The following is a 20038-nucleotide window of genomic DNA, read 5'->3' on the forward strand; positions in this document are numbered from 1 at the left end:
TACCCTTTTTTGTTTTTAACAGAGTCAATGATAGTGATGATCTGGTCATGACAGAGAGTGAAGTAGGGAAAGTAGCACTCAATATTGAAAAGGAGATGTTTAACTTGTTCCAAGTTACAGACAACAGATACAAGAGTAAATACCGTAGCATCATGTTCAATCTCAAGGACCCCAAAAACCAGGTTTGACATTTCCTTAAACAGTAAATATAGACTGAAATATACTTTTGGTTTGTAATGATACGTCAAAGTCTACCCTCAACATTAAGAGTTTTGAGATAGAGACATGAATTGTACTATAAAAGATTACTATAAAGCTATTCAAGTCTTAATAATTTTGTTTTAATCCAAGTAGGAGTTCAAAGTCTAGTTGGTCATATGTATTTACTGAGTTTGGGCATTTGATGTGAAATACTTATTTACAGAATGGCTTTCTTAAAACTAAAATACAGACTTTAATAATTTTTCCTCCTCTACATTCTGTAGTACATGTTGGATACTGCCCATGTACTTGATCATATTTGTGCTTTAAAAGAAAAAAACAGTTGCTGTTACAGGTGAAAGTATTCACTAGAGAATGCTTGAAATGTCCTTTTTTTAAAAAAAATTTCTACAATAGATATGAAACAGGAGAGAGGCACTTCAGCTTCTGACATTCCTGTTCAGTTAATATTGACAGTTACTGACGATAATGAGGAAAATTCATACTTTGTGTCTGTTTCATCTTTGTTTTCTGGTTTCTGCACCTTTCCAAATTTGCTTATAAGGAGCCAGGTTTTTTAATACAGAATTAAGAAAGTTGAACAGGTTTTACCTGTTAAGCACTGAAAATCTTGTTAGTTACCCGAGTAGGTTCTCTTCAACATGGCAACAAAAGCTGTTCTGCTTTCAGGGACTTTTTCATCGTGTTCTTCGTGAGGAAATCTCACTGTCAAAACTGGTGAGAATGAAACCAGAAGAGCTTTTATCTAAAGAACTGTCTGTATGGAAGGAGAAACCAGCTAAAACAGTAAGTAACATAATTTTCCCCTGTGTCTTTAGATACAAATTAAGAGCAAGTCTGCCAACCCTTACCACCCATATTATGTTAATACACCATTTTCTTCCTAATGAAACACTAGTAATGTTCAGTTTCAATGTACTTTATCACCAGCCAAATGATAACAAACTACAGATTAAAATTATAAAATAAATATGTGGACTTTTGACCAAAATGGTTGTGTTTCTTTCAGATGATAGAGTCAAGAAGCAAATCTCATGAAATCAAGAAAACGACTGTAAAACGGGAGCATGTGCCAGTTGTAAACATGGAAGATTCTCCGCCAGTGTCTGATTCTGATGTAAGTATTGGCTGTTGCTTCAGCATAAAGACATTGGGGAAGATAAAAGGGTAACTAAAGCCTCAAATTTTCATCAGCAGTGCAGATTGTTTCAATGAACTGTAAGGATATTACTGTCTAGCAGGTATGCTATGAGCATTTTTTCCTTTTAGTTTGAAGAAGTGCCCCGGCCAAATGATAGGCATAGTTTCCATGCGCTTCTAAAATGCTGTGTATTTTTCAGCCCCTGATGTCAATTTACAGAGAAATCTTTTATTTCTGAACACTAGCTATCTACTTCAGAACATCATGGAATGAAATGAGGACAAATATTACTGTCTGACGTCATATGCTTTAACCAAAACCTTTAATCTTTTTTTTTTTTAAGAACTGAAGTTAATTAATAGTTTCCAAAGTGTGTTTTTTTTATGGTTTAAATTAATGATCAACTGGAATATTTGTTGTGTTTGTTCACTTTTAGGAGCAGCAAGAGGCAGCCCGAGCTGCACCAAATGTAAACAGTGCTCCTTCTCTAGATGTTTTTAGCAGTATGTTGAAGGATACAACAAGTCAACATCGAGCCCATCTTTTTGACCTGAACTGCAAAATCTGTACAGGTATCTACAGTGATGATTGCGTGCAATGTAAAAGAATGGTTATGTGAAGAGTGTTGTTTGTTTATTTGTTTTTCTCCAAATTATTTCATTGTTAAATAGTAATCAAAAGCTTTTGAAATAAATTTATAGGTCAGATTTCAGCATCCGAAGATGAAACACAACCTAAGAAGATAAAGTCAGCGACTCCTGTTAAAAAGGTGGAGTCAAAATCCAAACCAGAAGTTCAGCCAAAGTATGAAAGTTCTGCACCAACCCCAACAGCAGAGCCTGCCAAAGAGGCTGTCTCTGAAAATGCAATGGAAATCGAAGCTGGACCGGTAGCAGAAACGGTTTCTCCATCAGCTGTAGAAAGAACTTATGTTCCTACAACCCAGGGCCATAACAACACAGATTCTTCTGTATCTGAAGAGGCTTCTGCTTTTCCTGCCTCTTGTGCTGGCGCAGTTGTCACAACCGTAACAGTTTCTGGCAGAGACCCTCGAACAGCGATGAGCAGCTCCTCCGGTACTGCGATGCCAGCCCTGCGTTCTGGCCCTGCGCCTGACAAAGTTTCCGCAGGGGAAACAAAACAGACTTCAAAACCAGTTATGACTGTCCCCAAATCAATACTAACAAAACCGTCATCCTCACCAGATCCAAGATACTTAGCAGTTCATCATTCACCCAATATCAAGTGCGTATACTTAACAGTAAGCCAAGCTACCAGGTCTTCAATGTGGTTGTCTTCAAAGTCCCATATCCCGTTCCCCTGCCCCCCTCCCCTTTAAAAGGCATGTTCAACTTTAAAGTTCAGGTTGCCTGGTTCAGATTTTTAATTTACCTTCTCTAGTTGATACAGTTTTCAGAGCATCAAGTGCATGTTGACAGCAAAGATTCTACAATGTGTTTCAGCAGATAAATAAAGCTTGAAGGCATTACGCAGACTTAGAAGTCTGCCGTGTATGTTAATATATAGAAAGCAATCATATGTGAGAGATGGTTTAAAGGCATTTCCAGTTTTTCATCCTGTATTAAAAAATGATTACATCTGAATTTTTGAATTAAAATTAACCAATGATCAGCTTGAAAGGAAGTGGATTTTCTTCATATTCTGCATATTCTGGATGTATGCAACAGTAAAAATAAATATTGCAGAGTATGCCCTTATACAACTGCAGTTAAAAAGATTTTTGTTCATAGCAAATTCTTTTACTTCACAGTCTCTTTCAGATGCGTAGTGTTGACTCAATGAGAAATACATGAATCAGGTTAGTTTGTTACAAGAGTCAGGATCACAACAGTCACAGTACTAAGCTAATTTTATAGGAGTCATATCTTCTGGCATCTTTTTGCCTGGCTGCAGCTATCAGTTCATTTTCTCTTACTCCTTCCTTGCTTTTTTCACTAACACCAGGGTAATGGAAAATATTAACAAAGCATTTAGTAAAAATTCTCTTATTCTTTTTAAAGACAGTGTTTGATCGGTTGAGGAGGGAAGGAAAGAAAAGAAAAGGGGCCATTCTCATTTGCATTCTGTAACCTTTCTGTTTTGGCTTTGTTTTGCAGTGTTGCAGAGCCACGCTCGCCTCAAGACAGCGATACTTCCCTCTTTCTGTCTCGCCTCAACACCATTTGGAAAGGATTTATTAACATGCAAAGTGTGGCCAAATTTGTCACTAAAGCATATCCTGTCTCTGGGTGCTTTGACTATCTTAGTGAGGTTAGCACAGACATGTTTTATGTGTTTGGAATACATCTATACTGCAATTCCTGTTGCTAGGAAGGCTGGGGTCACTATATATCTATCTATATATCTATTTATATGTGTATGTGTAAATGTAGCAGTGGTAAACAGCATCCTTTTAGTAATAGGAAAAGTATCTCAAGAAAAAAAAAACTTTAAAAAATTCCTTACAAATTTGTGAAGTATTTTCATGTCTTTAAACATGTTTATACATACGTTAGGATCTGACATAGACTAATAGCTTTATTTCAGCCTCATTGTTTGAAAAGTTTTAGAGCTAGTATTTTAAAGTATAGATGTTCTTTTCTCAAACTAGATGGGTCACTGATGTGATCTATTCCAAAATTTTCTTTGGTCATTTTTGAAAAATAGCATTCTTTTAACTAATTAAAAAAAAAAAAAAGTTGGATGTTATTATTATGGGAGGGTGTACATTCAGATAATGAGACAGTATAAAAGTTTGCACTAAGAAAAGTAGGATTTTCTTTTTTCTCTGAAATGCATTTTATGTAACTGTTAGGAAGTTTCAAACACAAATGAGTGTTTTAGGGCTTTTATTAGTAGGGTTGGTGGTTTTCTCTGATACTGCTTTTGCTAAAATGAATTTCACTCTCCTCCACAACAGGAAGCTCACTAGAACTCATGTGACTTATAGTCACGCATGCAGTATTTCCTGAGAAACTGAAAACGTGGGGAAAATCTGTGTTTCAAATAGCAGCTTCCCTATAAAAACAAAGGCAGTAATGGGCGTACGGATCTGTTTGCTCTCCTGGTCTAGGAGTGCCTTTTCTGTGTCAGGTATACTGTTAGCCTTTTGGTAGCATGCCATAATTAAACACCTTGAAATTCACAAGTAGGCTGTCTGAAATTAGAAAAGTATATATGAAAGTTTAGTCTTACTTAGTCTAGACTAAAACCATTAGTCTATTTTGATTTTTCTCACACTACCATGTAATGCTTCTTGTTTAGGATTTACCAGACACAATTCATATTGGTGGGAGGATCTCACCGAAGACAGTCTGGGATTATGTTGGCAAACTCAAATCTTCGCTTTCTAAGGTATTCACTTAAAATCCTTTGCAAAACCCAGAAGAAAAATACACCGATATAAAATGACGACTTCCTCTATAGTATAAATTAGTAAACAGCAAATCTTGACATAGATCACACCTGGAAAACTACCAACACCACTTGCTCCTTTGAAAATTTTGATTTATTGAATAAACATGTTTATTGAGCTGCAGATCCTCTTGATCTCTCTTGCACAGTAGTTAAATATTCATACTATTTATTCATTTTTAATGATTGAACATAAATAATCTTGTTTATTCACCGTTGAAGATTTAAGTTCAAATTTTAAAGAAAAGAAACTTGGCCATTTAATATATGTAATGTTTTAGTATCAAAACCACTCCAGAAGTGGAAAAAATTATGCACAGTATACAGTTATAATTATGAAACTAAGAATTTTCTATTTCTTTCATATTAATTGGCGCTTCAAGATGTTTAGTTTGATGTAAGATACAAAAGTAATTTGTATTTCTGAAAATGACAAACCTAATTCTGCTTTAGTATTACAACTTCAGTATTACAACAACAGTACTCCCTTAAAGCTAGAGTATTGCCTTGAAAACATAGTTGGAGTGATAAATATACAATTTATTTTTACCCCTGGAATTTGCCCTATACCATTTTATTTGCTGGTATGTTGCAGGTTGAATTTTTCCACTTTGCTTTTGTATTACAGGAATTGTGTTTGATTCGTTTCCATCCAGCAACAGAAGAAGAAGAAGTCGCCTATATCTCTCTCTACTCCTATTTTAGCAGTCGTGGTCGTTTTGGTGTTGTAGCTAATAACAACAGACATGTCAAGGATCTCTACCTGATCCCCCTGAGTACTAAGGACCCCATTCCTTCCAAACTCTTGCCCTTTGAGGGACCAGGTAAGCACAAAACAGGGGAGGCTAAATGCTAGGTAAAATCAGAAAACAAAAATCAATCTGACACAAGTTGTTGTTGAATGTTTAATGGGAGCATTATTAAATTTTTTTTAATCTAAGAACAATTTTAAAGTATGTAAATTGGGAAAAACTGGAAATCCAACTCTGTTCAAGATAAAATTGTCTGAAATTTACATAGCCTTTCCAACAAGATGCTTGTATGCTATTAGGAGGATGAGTTTACCTGTAAAATCAAGTATGTGAAACAGCCACTATATTGGAAAAACAAACAAAAACCCAAACAAAACCAACACCCCCGCCTCTCCCCTTATCTTCAGCAACCCATAAATCCACAAAACCTAGGCCCTTGCAAGCCATTCACTGTCGCTTAAATCAAGCAGGAAACTTAGCCCACAGAGGAGTCAAGAAATCTATGAAGACAAAGGTAATATTTATAGTTGTTTCACTACATTGTCTCATGCTGTACGTGCAACATGGTGCACAAGGTGTTTGAAATGTTTTGTTCTAGCTGGAGCAAACTCTAGCCAAGTTGCTGACTTCTGAACATTGGCTTGTTGTGGGGGAAAGGGATCCACATTCCTTAGGGTGAGTAGGTGGCAGACAGTAGTTGGTATAGGCAGGTTAAATTTTAATCTTCTATTTTTAGATAAAATTACCAGTAGTAATGTTTGGCTTGAATTCGCTCCATGTTTGTGCATAGCACGTGCTGACAGAAGAACTGAGAATGAATTCAGCCATGGAACACCCTTCTGCTACAAAATTTGAAGTCATCCTCATCTGAGGATGGAGGAAGTGCATATGCTTAGTTGCCAAATAATTATCTAGGGTTTTATATAAAATAACAGAATGAGAAGCTGAAGAACTGCAGGTTGCAATGAAGGTAATACTTCATTATCATAGCAATGGTTTGCGAAATACTGCACGGTAGGTATGAAACAGCAGACACGCAAGGAGCTGACCTTTCTGAGAAGCTGGCTGTTCTCTATTCAAATACAAGTTTAGGACTAAACTCAATAAAGCATTCTCAGAGCTTACATGCAGGAGCAACAGTGCCTGGAACAGGTTTTCACGTGTTAATGGCTTCAACAACAACAAATTTGTTGTAAATGGGTATTTGGTTAAGTCAAAAAGTACCTCATTAGTTAAATGCTCTCACTTTCTCCCTTCCTCCATGAGATTGCAAAGGGCATTTGCTCTGCATCCTCAGGCAAGATTTTTCTCATACACCAAGGCTGTCTTGTCACTTGGAACAGTGCACAGTCTAGGGCATTGGTTTTAGGCTGTAGCTAAAAAGGCGGGATAATTGCTATCTAAATTACAGCAATATAGCTATAATTGTTGAATCACAGCACCTCATAGTCTTTTAGCTTTACTGAATTCTTGAAAGGTAGGCAAAAACTGTCATTCCCATGTTGTAGCCAAGAAGTGAGAACGCTAAGCATAGAACACTTTTGGCACAGGGATGGTAGGCAGAGAGTCTTAACTCATGGACTGGTTTTTCCAGCCAGAACAAAAGAAATTCCCTACTTTCTGGACACTAACAGAAGAATGGGATGAGCCATTGAGTCAGCTGTAAATGTCTGCAGTCTTTTGCTGGGCTAGTAAATAACCTGCACAAGGGAGGCACTTACCTAATGGTTGCCTACTTGGATTCCTGTGGAAATACCAGCTTTCCTTTTTCAGACTAAACTCTTACCTTAGATTGGAGATTGTCAAATGTCAGTCTGGTTTTGCCGAGTATCACGGGCAAAAGGTTTTCAAAACTGGAGGGACCAGCTCAGTATAAATACAGGTGTCATCTGCAGGTGGTGGTCATGGAGGCAAATTTTATGAGTCAGGCTTTCAAATTGAAATACGTAATTGGAGGCAAAGTGGATTAAAGGATAGCAATAGCAACAAGGTTTCAAAGGAAGAGAGGCAATATGGTGTAACAGTTTCATAGAAGACACAGACTTTTGCCATCAATTCACACTTCTTGGAAACTTCTGGAGCAGCCCTTACCTCATGGTTGTGCAAAGTTGTGTTCATATTCTAAAACCCGATTCTGTATGGGGGGGGCAAGCAAAAAAATCAGGTAAGCGGTTTTTCTGCTTTTTTGTATGTATTAAAACCACAGCACAATGTAATCCATACTTTTTAATGACATCTGATGGAATTTACCGCTTTTTCTTTCTTTCACAATCAATAAAAATATTTTATGGAAAGTGGTCATTGTCTCCTTAAATTTAATCGTGTATCTTCAAGTAGAGTTTAGCAAGGACTCAAAAAGCATTATGCTTTATGTAGCTGAAGATGATTTGATAAGTATGACTGGAGGGGGGAGGAGGGAGAGTCAATAAAACCCTGCCACTCCAGAAACTGTAGTTAGAAGATATTCCAGGAGTATCAGCCAGTTCCATCAGGCTCGTACGGATTGTGAATTTCTCCTGTTCTCTGATGGACTGGATTTGGAACACAACTGAGGACTTCTGAACTGCACTAGTACCTAGAAGATCTGCAAAAAACTTTGACATGGGTGATTTAAAACCAGGGGGAAATGGAAGGTTATCCACATTTATACTTAATTCATCAGACATTTATTACCAGATTTTGTGTATCAGTGGGCTCTTCTGCACTGTCTTTTTGCGATGGTTTACTGTATGTGAATTTACTTGTCTGTTTCACATACACAAATGTTATTTAGCACTTCTATCTGTAGATCTCAAAGCACTTTGTAAAAAATAGTGTAATCAGACTTAATTACCAATAGAAAGTGATTTATTGAGGGATTCAGTGGCAACGTTGGCAACATAACAAGTATCTTGCACAGTTAAATGAATAAAACAGCCATATATCAACAAAGGATTCCACAAATGTTGATACAGCCTTTTGGTAGTTTACAGTAGGAAGTGTGGTTTTAAAGTATGAAGGCATGAAACCTTCTCATGCTGTTTAGAATGCTTTTAAAAATTGCAAAAAATGGAACCAAATTGTAACTGTACTCTGAATGGAGTTACATGTTTTCATCTCGGCAGATAATCATTATGAAAAGTGGCAGTAGTAGAAGAACGTGGCACTAAAACCTTATTTTCTATGCCAGCCAATTCCATTCTGCAAGCGTACCTTAGTGTGAAGCAGTGTCACGATGCTGGAGGTGATCTATATCCCTAAATTAAGGGTGCACAAATTTGATGACGGGCGTCAGTTGCTCTCATGATTAATTGGGACAAATGATACTGATAAAGTATCTTGCATTGTTTTCAGCGGTTTAAAAATGTTCACCATGGGTACACTTAATCCATTCCCGTGGTTTTATCATTGATATACAGAAATTAGGCATAGACTTTTAACAGTACAGGTAACTTCTTGCCAGCTGATGATGATAGGGAAAGATATGGCCATTATATCTATAAATACATTTTTTTTCATTAAATCACTTTTACTGTATTAAAGGGTAAGAAAAACAAGTATTCATCCAATACGAATGTTTAGTATATCCTGTTAGAATGGCTTTAGTTACAGGATGTAACTCAATAAAACCAACATGTGGACTTCAAATATGTAATAGGATAATAATTTTATAAAAAATTTAACACTGAAAGCTAACAACACTGTCAACACAGCTTGCAGCATTTTTTAAATGCTTGCTTGTGAAAGACACTCATTGAACAACAGTTGGAGACCGCAGCCAACATTTTTGTTATTACCTAAAATTAGGCACTTAACCTGTTGATGGCTATTGAAATAGAAAGGGACTGACCTTTGAAATGCTTCTCTAGCTGTATGTTTCCACGCAAAAGAAGCATTTAGTATTTGATCACCTTAAACTGAGTGAATGTAGAAGTCAGGTTAAACGTAACTAATATTTGTGTGAAATTGCAGTATCAAAATGTGACATTTGAATGGCTTCACGATGACTAAATTCTAAAAACATTAAATTATAACTAATGTTATTAACTTAGTGCTGGCATTTATTGTCTTAAAGGTGTATTAAAATTTTACCCTGTTTTAATTGGTGACTTGATCTCTGTTTCTTGCAGGGATTCAAAACTCATTTTTCAGTAATTGCTGTTTATTAGATAGTCTGTCTGATGGATTTTTGAAACCTGTTTATTTCAGTTATTTAGTGTTTGAGATTCATTGTGACTAACTGCATAAATCACAATCTCTGCATAAAAGTCTGTAACCAGAACATTAACAGCAGAACAGCAAATGCCTACGAGGAGTTTTTGGATGAACACCAGTTTGTGAGATACTCTGCACTGGTCAACACAGACCAGACATAGAGTTGTTATATACCAATAAAGAAAAAATATAAAGCAAATTCACACACAGTGAACCGTTTCTAACTAATGAGTCTATGCTGACTGTAAGTTGTGAATGTGGTTTTTTCCCAGTTAAGTTGTCTTCCTGCTCTTATATATCAATATAATTTCATTTAAAGTACTAAATTATTCTGAGCCGAACTGTTAGGATTGCTTGTAGGCTGTGGGTGTAAATGAGTATTTTGTTAAGTATTTATGTGGTCCTTTCTGAGTAACCTTCCATTCACTGCTGTTCAGTTCCTGTCCTGCCTGCTTTCGTTGTACAGCTCGGCATCCCTGCCCCCCTTAAGGGGCATATTTGTGTGTGTGCTGAATTATTAGTAAATCTTAGTTCTGGTATTCTGGTAATAGAGATGGTTAATTTTCTTGATGTGTTTATATTCTAGGGTTTTTTCTAAATACGAAAGAAAGTGGTGAACAACACTTACTAACACAAAAATCTTGTACCTAGAAAAAAAAAAAAAAGCTTTTTGGCGCTGAAGTGTAGATGTACAAACAGGAAATAATATGTAGTACAAAATGAAAAACAAAAGATTGATTAAAACAGCATGTCTAACACCTTTTCAACCACAGAACTGTGTAGAACTTGAGCACTGAACTAAATTTTGGCTCTAGAATGCGTTCTACAGAATATTGTTTTGCAAAAACTTTCACTCAAATTTAATTATTCTTGTTTCTCAACATAATTACAATGAGATTTCCTATCAGGAATGGCTCTCAAGCAAATATTTTAGATTGGCCTCAAATTTTCATTAAAATGTTGTCTGGTCTTTTGAAAAGACTATTGCTAGGGAGTAACCAGACTTTGCTGGTTTGTTCATTATGTGATTAAAACAGTTTCGCTGTACTATTACCAGTTTGGATCAGAAAGCCACAGAGTTTTAGAGGAGTGGTTTTTCCCTCAGTTGTCTATAGAGATTTCATAAAACCTTGAAGTTAACTTTTTTAATTTGAAAAAATTACCGTCTTTGTCTTATTATCTGTAGTTCATTTTGTGGAAAATAAGGTTTCTATGTGATAAGATTTGAGTGCAAGAAGTGGAAGCGTCAGTCATTTAAAGGGACATTCTGTGAACAAAACTTAATGCTTAATGAAATATATAGCGAGTATTGAAGAGAAATAGTGATTTGAAAACATAAAGCAGCTATGGTTTTGTGTGTTATTTAGCAAACTGAAAATAATTCCTGCAGTATAGGCTTATATTGAACAAGAAATCTTGACTGACATGACTCTAATGCTTGGGCTTTCCCTTGACATCGATTCCTTCCCATTTTTATCTTGTACTTAAGTAGGTTCTAATTGAGTTGAGCTTAAGCGGTGAGAGGGAAGGTATCTTCTCACTGACACAACTTCACATTTAACCTAAAAATACACTAAACTGTTTTTACTTATTTCTTGGTGTGAAGTTAGCAACCAAAGAACTTGAGAAGAGGTCAGATTTATTAAATGTGAACATAAATTTGGGAAACCAGCCGATGTAATTTTCTCATTAAATGGTAAATTTAAAAATCCCCTTAACACTTCACATTGTTTCAGCAAAGTAGTGTAGCTGTGAATGTGGAATGTGGTTTGCTAATGGAATATACCTGCAGCTGTGGGTTTGGGGTTGTTTGGTATCAAAGTTTTCAGTGGTAATAATTAGATATTTTAAAATTGTTCCTTAATGAGCAGTTGGTTTGGTTTAATAAGAACAAGGAAAATATCTGTATATAAACCCCTTACTTACAGGATCATTAATAGAAGGGAGAACATAGGTCGCAGTCCTTGCCTTACCGTTTAACCACAGTGAATAGTTTCTGTTACTTTACAGACTGCCTTGTGTTTCCATATTGCTGCATCCCCGCTGGCTGCAAATAATAACTAATGGCACACATGCGGGAAAGACAGCGGGCCTCAAATGAGGACCTTTTAAAAGTCATTAAATCCAGAAGTTTAAAAACCCCTTTCATTGTACAGATCTTTTACAGTTGCCACCAACTATATGTTAAAGGATTTATTCCCTGGCCGTCATTCTGGACACTTTTATCTTCCACAAGTGCCAGTGCTAACAGTGCATGTAAGAAGAAACACAGTAACATGAAACAGACCTACAGACCTTTGCATCTTCCCTCTTTATCAGAAACTTTGCCATCCTTTTCGGATATACTTCGCCAAGGATTCAAGCCTGAAGCTTTTACAGAGGAGTAATCCTGCTCACAATGGTTTTGACTTCTAGGAAGGCCCTACAACATTGAAATAAATCCTGCAACAGAGGGTTTAAAGTCACCTTGCACCTTGCCCAACCAACTTTTCTTACAGAGAAAGCAAACACACCCGGCGTCCCTTTACCCCACACGCGAAACTCGTGTCTGCTTAAGCTCTCCTTTGCTTGGTTGTATATATGTTGGCAGTTTCCCTGCCTCTATCCCATTTTAATATAACATCTAGCAGGAAAAAAAACACCAAACAGGGAGTGGGTTACAAGCTTTAATACTGTTTCCAAACACAGTTTGTTTGAGGTTATCTTTTTAGCATTACTGGAATTTGTTTAACTTAAGACGAAGTATTTATAGATGGGTGCAAATGCCAATGTAGTCTTTTATTGCTGATTATAACAGAAATACAGTTATGAAGTTTAGCCCAGTTTTTCTCACTTTTCAGTATTTCTTTGTATACAGCATATTTGCAAACTATTTAAAAGTAAGCATATGGTTGGTTTTTTTTCAGGGGGAGAGGTAGGGGTGTGTGTTTGAACAACAACAAAAATGATGTAACAGTACAAAAAAATATAAAACCGTTCTTTGGTTTTGAACATTTAGAGACACTGTTGCTGTAATCTTTTATTAAAAATATTAAGGAAGGAATTAAAACATGGATTTCCTTATATACAAATTTATATAAAAAGTAAATAAATATGGATCTGTGTGCTTATGGACTAATGAAAATTGCCAACAGGTGATTGAATGGAATTTAGAAAAACTGTCATCTTTATGACTTTTGTAGATGCCACTATATAAAATAGTAAGTTTCTACTGAAAGCATAATTAATAATTAGTTTTTACATGTATGATCTTTGTGTTCTTTTTCAGGTCTTGAGTCATCTCGGCCAAATTTAATTCTTGGGTTGGTTATCTGTCAGAAAGGGAAGCGTCTTGCCAGTGGAATTGAAACAGAAAAGATTGAGGAAAAACGAAGCAGAATTCAAGCACATGAGGAAACCGAAACGTCACTGTTCTCTAAAGGGCCACTAGCTGCTTTGCAAGAGAAGAAAACTCCAAAATACACTCTTTATTCAGGGGATTCAGCTGTAAGTACAACACCACCAGGATCTCCTCCACCTCCACCCCCGCTTCCCATTCCCGACACCTCAGCAGTTACACCTTCAGTATTAAAAATACTGTCCTCAATTAAAAGTGGAACTACAACTACTGTACCACCACCAGTTTCAACTGCTGCTTCTGCAAGTGTTACTGTGACGCATTCTTCATCCTCAAAAACTGCCACACCTCTCGAACACATCCTGCAGACGCTTTTTGGAAAAAAGAAAACTTTTGAGCCTCTTGCTAAGGATTCTGAAACTGTCCAGTCTTCAAATCAGGAAGGTCAAGCTGCTGCTGACGGAGGAGTGTCAGCGGTTCCTTTGCTAGATCCCATTGTGCAGCAGTTTGGACAGATGTCAAAAGACAGAGCTATAGAAGAGGAGGAGGATGACAGGCCGTATGATCCTGAAGAAGAATATGGTCCAGAGAAAGCTTTTGAAATGCAGACCAGTGAAAGTGAAAAACATTATAATGTGGAAAGACCATCTAATACAGCAGAACTAGAGGATGAGGCCTATGATCCAGAAGATGAAACTATCTTGGAAGAAGCAAAAGTTACTGTTGATGATTTACCTAACAAAATGTATACAGACACTAAAAACAATTCTTCAGAAACACCTGCTTCATATGTGCCTGATTTATCTGCATCCTCATCCTTGGTAGAACAGCAGAAAATGTTGGAAGAATTAAACAAACAAATAGAAGAACAGAAAAGACAACTAGAGGAACAAGAAGAAGCCCTCAGACAACAAAGAGCAGCTGTTGGCGTTTCAATGGCTCATTTTTCAGTGTCTGATGCTTTAATGTCACCACCACCAAAATCTTCCCTACTAAAGACTGAACTATTCCATCAGGACCAGCAAGCTACACAGAAAGTAGACTTACCTTCATCTTTAAATCAGCAAGCACAAGTTTTAAACCAGGGCTGTGACCCAAGGCAGAATAGAGATCCTCGGCAAGCTAGAAGAATGGCAACAGAGACTAATGACAATGTTGATGCTCGAATGAAACCACAGGTGGTACAGAATGAGATAACCACAAGAGAAATGACTCCAGCAAGTTTTCCAAATGCTTTGCAGACTTCTCTTGGTAAGGAAGATAAGACTTTAATTTCTGCTACTCAGCCTGGTTTTAGTGGTGAAAATTGGGTTTCAAGTGAAAAGGCTTCTGCGGTGTCCCAGATAGAGGCATCTAATAGCAAATTTGAAAACACTGTTCAAGTTAATTTGGAAAATGTGACTCAAACAGCTTCTGGAGAACCTTCTACATCCAAACCTTTACGTAAAGTCTTGCTTCCAACACCTCCAAGTACATCTTTTCAGCCTAATTTCTCTACATCAAACGACAGTCAGTCTTTGCAAGATATGCATCAAGTGTCATGGTCAAATGAGTCAAAAGAAGTAATGGGAAGGGATTCTTTTGCAAATACCATGTTTACTTCTCAGGAGAAGGCAGCTGGTCACTTTGAATCAGAGAGGGGTCTTTCATCAGTGCAATATGACGAACAAATAAATCCTCAGTCTCATCAATTTGTAGAACAAACTGAATCTCCATCAGTTCCGAGTGAGGGCGGACCTTCCCAACAGCACTTTGAAGAAAACCGAGCTGGACCTCCAATTTCTCTGTCTGGGCAGAAGGGAGCGCCTCCACCACCACTGATGCTCAATGCACCTGGAGGACCTCACGGACCTAATTTTAGAGGACCAGCACCACAGTTCTCTGAAGAGCATGGCTTTCCAAATAATGATGGGCAAAGAGGACCTTCATCTGGAAGATTTGGAGGTCAAAAGGGTCCCATTCCTTCCTTATTTTCTACCCAGCATGGACCACCGTCCCTTTTTGGTGATAATAGGGGCCCTGCCCCTTCTTATCATGGTGTTCCAAGAGGAATGTCACCATCTCAGTTTGAAGATCGTAGGGAACCTCACATGGAACAAAGGGAATTCTCAGATGCCCAATATAATGAAATGATTAGGCCTCCAGGACAGTTTGAAGGACCAGAACCACCTCAGTTTATGGGAAACAGAGGACCTTCGCCTTTTCCTTTTGGAGGTCAAAGACGACCCCCGCCTGCTCAATTTAAAGGACAGAGAGGAGGCCCTCAGTTTGGAGGGCCAAGAGGTCCAGCCCCGAGTCATTTTGGGGGACCAAGAGGGCCTCACCCAAATCAGTTTGAAGGGCAGAGAGGTCCAGCTCCAAATCACGTACCTGGTCCAAGAGGACTTTTGCCACAGCCATTTGAAGAACGGAGAGGGAGTCCACCACCCAGATTTGCCAACCAAAGAGGCCCAGCACCCCTTCAGTTTGGAGGGCCAAGAGGAGCTACACCTGCAGTGTTTCCCGAAGAAAATGAACCTTCCGCTTCGAGATTTCATTTCCAAGGTCAGCCTCCACAAGGTATGAAGCCAACCCCAAGACCCCTCCTGGACCTTCCAAGCCATCCACCAGCCCACAGAAAAGAGATGTGGGAGGAAGCTGGACCATCTGCATCTCTTCCCAATATTTCTGGACAAGGATCTGAGTCGGAAGGACAGTGGTCAGCATCTGACTTCCGAGAAGGCAAAAATCCTGAATTTAGAGGCCAAGCATTTGAAGGGAGACAGAGGGAGAGATATGAGGGAGGAAATAAAGACAAGGTTTTAGATCAGCCAGAGCCTCAGCAAGCAGACAATCGACAAAGCAGACCCTTCGAGGAGAGACGAAGGGATCGAGAACATGGCAGACCTTGGGAAAGAGACCGTGGCAGAAACTGGAATAGAGACAGGGACTGGGAGAGACACAGAGACAAGGAATGGGATAAAAACAGAGACAGAAACCAAAACAAAGACAGAGAGAAGGATTCAGAGCGGTCTAAAGAATGGGAAAGAAACAGAGACCGAGAGCGAGCAAGAACCAGAGACAGAGAATCCTACAGAAGGCGTGACAGAGATCGATCAAGGAGCAGAGACCGAGATCGTGACAGAGAGAAAGACAGGGACCGGGATCGCAGCAGGGAAAAAGAAAGAGATCGAGAGAGAGATCGTGATCGTGAGAGAGAAAGAGGAAAAGATCGCAAAGACCGGAGTAAGAGTAGGGAAACTGGTAAAGAGATGAAGCCAGAAACTCCGAAGGAAACTCCGAAACCAACAGAAACAGAGGCTTCATCTTCCACTACTCAGTCATAGAAATATGACTGATACCCCATTTCCCATAAACAGTGTACTTACAACACAGCAAGGACTGATGCAGCATCTTCTGTATATACTGTATATTCTCACCTTTACAAAAAAATGCTGTTGTAAAACTAGCCTTATGAAACGTACTGACAAATTAGCAATTTTTGAACAACTGTGAATGAAAATAAGCAAATAGGTAAAAGGCAAGAACATACTGGACTTTCACTTGCTGCATTTTGTGCATAATGTTTTTCTTATAAAAATTCACAGCGTTATCTGTACTGAAATTTTGTTTTTCTACTTGCATCTTTATCTTAAAATTTCCATTTACAATACAGAAATGGAAAAAGTCTAAGAAGAGCATATTGCTTTTTAAGATTATAAAGTTATGTTTTCCAGTAACTTGAATTGTAATTTTATAAGAGAATTTAATCCAGACCTTAGGAGCCATACCTTTACATCTCATTTACGTGATATTTGGTGTCAAAGTTGTTCCTGCAGCACACGCTTTCAAAAAAAGGAATCCAATGTTGCTGTCTTGTTTATTTTACAACGGAAGGGTCATGTGTATTTAGGAAAAGGCTGCAGAAGAACAGTGTTAATTATTTGTGACTGATGGAGGATTTGAAAATGGAATGTTATAAGCTTAAAGTGCACTATCTTCCTCTTTTTATACAGTTATTTTGTGTTTTGGAATCCATCTGTTAGGCGTACAGCAAAGAAACAAGTCATACTTAGGTTTTTTTCATGAGGCTGAGGGTTTTTTAATATTGCATTTTTACAAATCTGTAATTAAAAAACATACAAGAGTAGCACCTTTATAACCAGCAAGACTTACAAAAACATCAGACGTTTATTTGAAAAAGGCTAAGACTACAAATGAATTGGTATACCAAAGGAAAGAAGAGTAAGTTGGTTAAATACGCCACTAAATCTGTTACTTCAATTGAACTGATTTAGTGGAGCATGTTTCTGGTTTTCTTCTGTTCTTGCAGAATTTTGCCACAGACTGAAGAAAAGTTCTCATTTTATTATACTTTTCATTCTATAAGTATTTTTGCTCCTGAAAAAAAAAAAAAGTGTCACTGTTTTTTTGTTAGACCCTACTTAGGCTGGTAGTGTATATAAAACTCTCCACTGAAAAAGGTGTAACTGCGTTAAGCTTGAAGAGAAGAGTGGTGGTATTTCATGTTGTGACTCAAGAGGGAAGTTTTTCACTGTGAAGTACATCACATCGCTACTATTCACATATTCTTCCAAGCTCATAATTCTAAAGTATGAAACAATCCCCCAGTAATTTATTTGACCGTGTAAATTAACAGTTGGGTAAATATTTTGATATTTTTATAAAATAGTTTTGGAAATGTAAAATTAGATTCCTATAAACATTGCATCTTGAAGACTACATTGCAAGTAGCGTGTACGCCACGTATCTCACTACGGATTTCACAGTTCATATTGGTGCATCTTTGAAGTCCTTCTACATCGAGGATCTGCTGGCTGAAAAGATCATCTGTATTCTGAACCTGTAGGCAAGATGTTAACATGCAGAGGGGTGGTATTAAATGCAAACATCTACTATGGTGTAAGATTTTTTTTTAATGAGATGTTTCTAATTTAAAGACATACATAAAAGTATGCAAAAAGTTAAGTGTGTTTGTTTAGGTTTACTTGATAGAAATTTCTGTAAATTGTATTTTATATGGCAAAATATATCACTGTACATTAAAATATGGGACTTCACAGGTTTTTGTTACTGTAAGTAGAATAAACATCTACAGAGAACTGTTGTCCATTTCTTAAATCTGTGTTTATTATTTTCTAAAGATTGCTACTTCTCGACAAATGGCAAGAGACTTGGCACGCAGGTTTCATTTCCTCATTGTTTAACAAAAGATGTTTTGCAGGACATCACTACCAGCTGGTGTTTAAGTGTAGGCATTCCAAAAAGCATATGTAATTCTGTGCTTCTGATTTTTCTCTCAGTTCTAAAACATCCCCTGATTTATTCTGAAGGGTTTTTTTTTTAATTTGAATTAGGAGGTTTGTAATGTGTAGATTTTTACACCAAAAAATCTGAAGAAAGAATATTAATTCAGGTCAGCTTTGAGCTTAAGAAAAACTCAGTTCACACCATTTATTAATTCCTTGGCTTTACATTGTTACATAAGAGCTCTGTGGCTTTTGGCACAGGTCAGTTTGGGGAATCTGTTAACGATTCAGGAACAGTAAATGCCTCCTCCCACAGATGTAGTGGCAAAAAAAAATCAACCGCATACAGACAAATGCAAATGGAATTTTTTTTTAACCACAGCTTTATATAGTTTATAATGAACCAGACTTGGATTTTGCAGCAAGGGTCCTGTATTCTGCGCTGCAGCAGATGCTGAAAGCTAGACGGAAAACAACAATTTCACTCAATTTGCAGAAACTAAAAATGGTGCTGAGCTGTTACCATGTGTTGAAAGAAAAATATTTCACTGGCTTTGCTCTAGCTTTCCATTAATGTGAAACAACTTACTTTTTTGAGCTTTTAACTATGTTTGTACTATGCTAAATTAACTTCCCAAAGAGTATTTTGCTAAATTTTTATGAAAAAGCCCCTGAATGTCTAGAACAATATAAGCAGAGAGATGATTGAATCTATAAAAGACTGTAATAGTCTGAGTTTATGCATTCTGGAGGAGAGCATGCAGAAGGATCAGAGGAGGAAAGTGTTTTATTAAGTCCAGTGTGCACAAAACTACTTTTAAAAATTCTGCTTTTGTTTCTAGAGGAAAAGTCACTGGTGCAATGTTCAGGCTGAATAGTGAATGCTGTACCACTTATCTAAAGTTGCCCCTGGTATCATTCCTCCTCCTGGGGGTGAACGTCTGTGCATGCCACCCTGACTGAACGTGTCTGTCATTAAAGAAAGCAGTAAACAGATATTTTTTTTTTAACCTCAAGGGAAGTTAAAGCCTTCATAAAGCATAGGAAGCGGCGGGCGGGGGGGGAGGTATGTTAGTCTGTTTATGAGCTGGAGTAGCGGTGTTGTGCCTTTTGCACTCCGGCTTGTTTGCAGAATATGCCTCTGTGACGGGCTGGGGGTTTAAAGCTGAAAGAGACCTAACAGGGTCTGAGCAGGGGGTCGGCCCCGGGGGCTGCACAGAGCCCCGGTCCCAGGGCACCAGCCCAGGCAGCCGGCGCTTTAAGGGGCTCTGGGTGACCCTCCTGCCCAGCGCGGGGGTCGCGCAGCACAGGGCGCCGCGGTGCTGCGGTGCGGTTGCCCCGGCGCAGGGCGCAGCGCCACGTGCCGAGCGCCCAGCCCCGAGCGGCGGGGACCGTTGTCCCGCACCCGCCCAGCACCGCACGGGCGCTCGCCGCAAGGCGCGGCGCGTTTCCCCCGCTCGCAACTTCCCGGCCGGGCCCAGCGGCAGGTGAGGGGCCGGCGCCTCGGGACAGGGGGGCAGCGCCGCGGGGCACGGCCACCGGGGCTCGGAGGGGGCCTGCGGGGCCATCCCGTCCCACCGCGGGCCGGCGCAGGGCCCCTTCCCGCACAGCCGGCCGCTCCCCGCCCCGCTCAGGGGGCCCGGGCCCGCAGCCCCCGCCCGCTTTGCGCCGCCCCGCGGCGGACCCGGCCCTGCGCTCCCCGCCGGCGGGGGGGGGGAACGGGACACGG

At 38.7% G+C, this 20038-nt stretch overlaps 1 protein-coding gene across 1 annotated transcript in view; it reads left to right on the forward strand.

Moving 5' to 3' along the window:
• The window catches only part of DIDO1 (death inducer-obliterator 1), a 55376-nt gene extending 37209 nt beyond the window's left edge, over positions 1-18167 (forward strand). Inside the window, exons 9-17 of the mRNA XM_037402996.1 lie at positions 23-182; positions 892-1008; positions 1232-1339; positions 1800-1935; positions 2065-2608; positions 3481-3634; positions 4628-4717; positions 5406-5601; positions 12992-18167. Of these exons, the coding sequence (XP_037258893.1) occupies positions 23-182; positions 892-1008; positions 1232-1339; positions 1800-1935; positions 2065-2608; positions 3481-3634; positions 4628-4717; positions 5406-5601; positions 12992-16386 (4900 nt within the window). The 3' untranslated portion in view covers positions 16387-18167. The remainder of the gene's footprint in view (positions 1-22; positions 183-891; positions 1009-1231; positions 1340-1799; positions 1936-2064; positions 2609-3480; positions 3635-4627; positions 4718-5405; positions 5602-12991) is intronic.
• Positions 18168-20038: the final 1871 nt, after the last annotated feature.

This window comes from Falco rusticolus, chromosome 10, assembly GCF_015220075.1.
Source record: "Falco rusticolus isolate bFalRus1 chromosome 10, bFalRus1.pri, whole genome shotgun sequence".
Classification (NCBI taxonomy): domain Eukaryota; kingdom Metazoa; phylum Chordata; class Aves; order Falconiformes; family Falconidae; genus Falco; species Falco rusticolus.